This window comes from Miscanthus floridulus, chromosome 17 (genome assembly GCF_019320115.1).
Source record: "Miscanthus floridulus cultivar M001 chromosome 17, ASM1932011v1, whole genome shotgun sequence".
NCBI classification, from domain to species: domain Eukaryota; kingdom Viridiplantae; phylum Streptophyta; class Magnoliopsida; order Poales; family Poaceae; genus Miscanthus; species Miscanthus floridulus.
The window spans coordinates 76928121-76933934 of record NC_089596.1 but is presented as its reverse complement, the minus strand read 5'-3'; the positions used below and the strand labels follow the sequence as shown (position 1 = coordinate 76933934).

General features: G+C 51.6%; 1 protein-coding gene across 1 annotated transcript; it reads left to right on the top strand.

Annotated features, from left to right (window-relative positions):
* Positions 1 to 3246: 3246 nt before the first annotated feature.
* LOC136518113 (peptide-N4-(N-acetyl-beta-glucosaminyl)asparagine amidase A-like) lies at positions 3247 to 5412 on the top strand. Its single transcript, XM_066511774.1, has one exon. It carries the CDS (start codon positions 3340 to 3342, stop codon positions 5206 to 5208), a length of 1869 nt encoding a protein of 622 aa, XP_066367871.1. The 5' UTR covers positions 3247 to 3339; the 3' UTR covers positions 5209 to 5412.
* Positions 5413 to 5814: the final 402 nt, after the last annotated feature.

The window sequence follows — 5814 nt, the reverse complement described above, 5'->3', positions numbered from 1 at the left end:
TCAGTAGACTACCATGGACCTAGCCGAGGTGACAATTGGAGAAGAGGGTCATGGAGAAGGGCTAGCCATGTGCGGCCACGCCGTGCGGCCATGCACCATAGTGGCACGGTCATGTCAGCGATGACTGAGAGGCGGTTGCAGTTCCTCAGGCATGCGCAAGGTGGAGAGGGAGGCAAGACAAAGCTAGTAGTGCAGGTGAATTGGCTCTGGGTGGTGGTAGGAGGGTTGCCCTCAACCACAGTCGATCGAGGCCTTATCGGTACGGCGGTGGGGAAAGCTCCAAATTGGAGCTTGGTAGTGCATGTTTCATGGCTGGGTAGGGTTAGGCAGCAGGAGAACTCACTAGCGGGCCATAGATGGGCGAAATTGATTGTAGATGACCTCTCGCTGTCTAACATGTCGGTGTGGCTCCAACAGCGGTAGCAGAGGGAAAGAGGGAGACAGGGCGGCAAGTGGGCTTACTCGGTCTCACCTTGGCAGGACGTGGCCAACATGATTGGGGTGTTACGTGCACGGACGCAATCGGACAAGCGCGTGCGTCCATTGATCGTCATGGCCCATGAGGGCGTAGTGCCATAAATGGCATGGCGACGGCGAGTTCGGCCACATGCGCATGGCATCTAACCAGGCCAGCGGTGACGTAGGGGTACAGAGGGAGACACAGAGGTGACGGTAAGGCGACGACATCGGCAGCAACTGTGTTGCGGCGTAGAGCGGGTCGGTGGGACAGCCACGTGCACACAGTGGCAAGATGAGCAGCTAGCAGCGTAGCACGGCGCCACGGTGATAGCAACCTAGTGCGGCAATGGGCGTGCACGCGTGGGGCGAGCCAGTGAGGCGACATCGCGCCCCCAGGACAGTGGTGACCAGCGTCCACCCGGCCAACCAACCCTAAGAACGTGTCACGCGTGAAATTTAAAGCGCCTATAACAACTAAATGGTTGCTCTTGAGCCTAAACCATCTTCACTATGCTTAAGAGAGCATATCAGGCTACCAACCTGAGCTAAAACACGACACCATCTCTTAACTCGATTTCATAAAATAAATTACCAAACATGGCATTGTCTTGCTGTATATATATACTTAAATTCTTCCAAGTCCTTGAGCTGAATTTGATTTCAAGTTCTATTTTTAGGCTATTAGAAATGATAGCTAGCAATGTTATTTTTCCACAGCAAGTATTTATTGTCATCTACAAAGTTTATACTCCAAACTTTATTTAAGTGCCACATATATGTTCTATAGTATTTTTGTTCAATAAAAATTAGTTTTAAACCCTACTTGATATACATGAGTTGTGTAATAGCTTCTCATTTAATATTTTTATTGATCATCTTAAGTTATAAAAATGTTATCTACACATTCCATCGCATACATTATCACATAAACATGATGCTCATGACATGTTTTGGTAATTTGTTTAGGGCGTAACATCGAGGGTGTTACAATAATACTCGACAAACGGATGGCATAGCGAGTGGGCTTTCAGCCCAAATCAACCAAGATAGCTTAAGCTACAAAAGGAAGCTGTAGCGGTGGAAGAAGAGATTGAAAAGAGAACCGAAGTCGCCTTCCTCCATTATTCAAGAGCTCTGTCCTATTCTTTGCTGCCTCCCTTCGATTCCTTGTTATTCTTTGTCTAATTTCACTCTAGTCCTCTAGAGATTGTATCCTCAAACCATCAATTGTTCATATTGTTAAGATTGACAATCTAGGATTGTGATAATTGATATCAAGAGCCTCAAATCCTCCACAAGTTCTACCCTGTATTTTCCCTATTGTTCATCGTGCTTGTCGACATCATGTGGCTCGGTCCTGAATCGCGTGCTATGGCTTCATCGGTGTCCACGCCTTCCACTATTTGTTGACCCCATGGGTATGACTTTTGACGCTCTCTCTCTCTCTCTCTCTCAGAATATGGAGAGGCTGATGCAAATGATAATGGAGGCGAAGCTGGCATCGCACCTCATGTGTCAGCTGCTTCTTCAGTTCAGTCATCAGCGTCAACTGCTTTGCTAGAGTATTTTGCCATGACTATGGCCACGATGGTCGCCAACGCAGACCACCACCATGGTGACCACATCGTCCACTCCATTGGTGGCGCCGACCCCTAGCAATCACTGGAGCAGCCATCTTGCGGCAATTACAATGCCCAATACCTTGTTCTAATGGAGAAGATCACCAAGAAGCGCATGCATACGCCACTCCATCTCCCATTTTGATGCTACGAAATCCCTTGTCTGCATCCTCACCTGTCGACCACAACACGTTGCTTCCACCCCCTGTCACACAATGCTAGCAAGGTCGTATCCGTGGCCGTGGGCGCCATCATCGCTATGAGCAGCACAACATCAGTGTCACAATCCTCCCCGGCAACACTAGCTACCTCATTGGCGAAGTCCACCACCGTTGTGCCGAGGGAAGACGTGGTGTATTAGAGAGAGAAAGGTGAGAGAACTAATAGAAGAGAGGGAGGAAGAAGAAATGAACGGGGGCAAAAATGATACTCGTTGTTGTTCTCTCTCCTCCTAAGCAATAAATGAATATTTCTAATAGACATGATTGTCTTTTAGTAAATTTGTCACAAACAAGAGCATCCACCAACTAATTAAACTCTTTTATGTGCACTAACAATATGACTGCACTTTCAATGTCTCGTAGCCAATTTTACCTTATTGATAAGGTGGGCAACCAAAATAGCTAGCATGTTAGCACTTGGCTAGCGACTGGATTAATAAAGTATTAAACTAGGACTATTTATTCACCATATAGTAGCTTATATTATAAAATTTAAATTTTCCATTGAATATAAAATTTATATTAAACTATAGTGCTCAATGAGATATGTAACTTTGTAACTCATTTTTTTCGTTTCAAGTCATCTCAATGGCGAACTAAATGGTAGAACCTGAATATATGTATTTGTAGATCTGAATGTTGCATCGATTATTTCAGCATGGAGATGGATTTAAACAAGAAGTTGTAAGGAAGTATAAAATTACGTATATGATGGAGGTCTACAATTTTTTTATATGAATTATATCTCCACCCTGAGTTTGTACGATAAAGCTATGCTTTTTAGATGGGCAGGTAAGGGAATTCTGCCATTGAATTGGAGAAATTTAAATGTCATAATTTCAACACGCAAAATAGAATACAATTCTTTTATCAGCTAATTATAAATCTCGGATTATTCAACGATGATCTGAAGAAATCAGTGATTCCACTCCGTGTTTCCCTCGGTCCTCTGTCCCTCCCCTTCGAGCCAAGAAGGGGGACCAGCCGGACAGGACTAGCTCGCACGCATCTCGCCTCGCCAGTCGCCACAGCAGCTCAAGATGCAGCAGCGCGCGCCGCCTCTCCGCCTCCCCCTCCATCTCCTACTCCTCCTCGTCCCGGCCCTCTCCGAGGTTCCCGACCACTACGCCTCCTCGCGTGCGGGCTCGGGCACCAGAACGGAGCTCAGTAATGCGCCGGCGCAGGAGTATCTTGACCCCACCTACCCGGTCCCGCGGCCCCCGCCGGTGGCGCCGACCTGCGTAGTGCCGGTGCTCTCCTACTCCTTCGCCAACACCTACGGCGCGCCCCCCGCCAAGGCCGCGTATGCGCCGCCGGCCGGGTTCCCTGCGCCCTGGTCCCTCGTCGTTCTCTCCTTCTCCGTCGCCATCGCCGGTGACCAGTACGACCGCGTCGCGGCCGTCTGGCTCGACGGCGCCGAGCTCCTCCGCACCACCACCGCCGAGCCCACCCCCGACGGCGTCCGCTGGACCGTCCGCAAGGACGTCACCCGCTACTCCGGGCTGCTCCGGTCCCCGCCCGGCGGCGTGCTTTCTGTCATGCTGGAGAACCTCGTCAACGACCTGTACACCGGTGTATACAACGTCAGCGTGTCCCTCGAGTTCCACGGCGCCCCTGCTTACCTCGTCGACGCGGGGTCCTCCACAGCTGCAGGCTCTGCGGACCCCGGCCAGGCGACACCAAAACTGCCGGCATCGTACTTCCAGCCGGCGGACCTGATCCTGCCAATCTCGGAGGGCACGGGCAACATCAGTGGCTTCTGGTTCCGCATCCAGAATTCGTCCGATTCGCGGTCCAAGCTTGTGAGCATTCCGTCGAACACCTACCGCGCAGTCCTGGAGGTCTTCGTGTCCCCGCACTCAAATGACGAGTTCTGGTATTCCAACCCGCCGGGCCACTACATCCGCGAGAACAACCTCACCACCGGGCGGGGCAACGCCGCGTACCGCGAGGTCGTCGTGAGCGTGGACCGACACTTCGCCGGCTCGTTCGTCCCGTTCCCCGTGATCTACACGGGCGGCATCAACCCGCTGTTCTGGCAGCCGGTGGTGGCGCTGGGCGCCTTCGACCTCCCGACCTACGACGTCGAGCTGACCCCGTTCCTGGGGCTCCTGGTCGACGGCAAGGCGCACGAGATCGTCCTAAGCGTAGTGGACGGCATCGCCGAGTGGCTCGTTGACGCCAACCTGCACCTGTGGCTGGACCCCGCTTCGTCGAATGTGTCGGCCGCGCTCAGCCGGTACACGACGCCGCGTCTGTCCATCTCCCGCCGGTACTACACCCGGCTACCCCTGGACGGGAGGTTCGAGATCCGTGCCAAGAGGAAGTCCCGGTTCAGCGGGTGGGTGAATTCGTCGTTCGGCAACTTCACAACGGACGTGGAGACGGAGCTGGAGGCGACGAGCCTGGTGGAGTTCACCAGCCAGGGCAGGAACAAGACGGTCCGGCTGCAGGTGGAGCAGGACACGGAGGTCGTCGTCCGGTCGTCGGAGACGCGGAAGGAGGTCGGCAAGGTGGAGACGGAGGCCAAGTACCCGCTGTGGCTGGAGATGGTGACGGAGGACGGCGAGAACGGCACCTACGTGATGCGGGCGAACCTGACGCACTCCCTGAGCGTCGAGACGGACGCCGAGGCCGAGGGGCTGTTTGATGGCGAGACGAAGGTGGTGGACGAGCAGGCCGCCATGGGGTGGATGCTCGTCAGAGACCACGACGTGCTCGACGGGTCCGCGGCCACGACGCAGGCGTACAGGTATAGCGACGAAGCGGGGAAGTATGAGCGAGCCATCGACACGCTGGACGGCGCGGTGCTGAGCGACAACGTGACCGAGAGCTACCGGGCCTTGGGAGACGGCTTGGCTTGGCTTGCTGCTGGAGCTGGACCCGCGGAAGGTGCCATGGAATTGTGACGGCCAGCTATTTGTACATTGCTGCTATGCACTAGGAGTCCGTCTTCAGACTTTGGGAGTTGAGTTGTTCAGACTTCTTCAGAGTGTGTTGATTACTACGGGCGATCGATGTTTTTGTTAATGTGTACATGTACGCCGCCAGTGTACTTCTTGTACTTGCGATTGAATTGCTGCAGTTTTGCTATATGCTTAAGGTCCCGTTTGGATTCCCGGAATTGGAGCTCGTTCTATAAATCAGACTCTTGGAATTAGATTCAATAGGAAATGAAATATGTAGAATTTGATTCAATTCAATTCTCAAGTTTCGGTGGACATTAAATTCTTTCCTAAGAATCAATTTCAAATGTTGCTCGGATGATTAAAAACATGAAATCTCCAAAGACAGCTCTCTATCTCTTGACGCACGAGATCATGATGACATCTCTGTCCTCCCACAGGAAAACTCGTTTTTTCTCTTTAGTAAACCTTCCCTCAACATAGGATTTCTCTCCATCGAACAAGCATGTTCTCTACTTACACAACACACTTCTCCACATATATTTCTCCGCATGAAACTTTCTACCTATACACAGAATAACCATAATTTTTTCTCTAAAAAACAAACAT

What these genes read in the sequence shown, in the direction of transcription:
- LOC136518113 (XM_066511774.1), top strand. Translation starts at nt 3,340, where the DNA reads ATGCAGCAGCGCGCGCCGCCTCTCCGCCTCCCCCTCCATCTCCTACTC.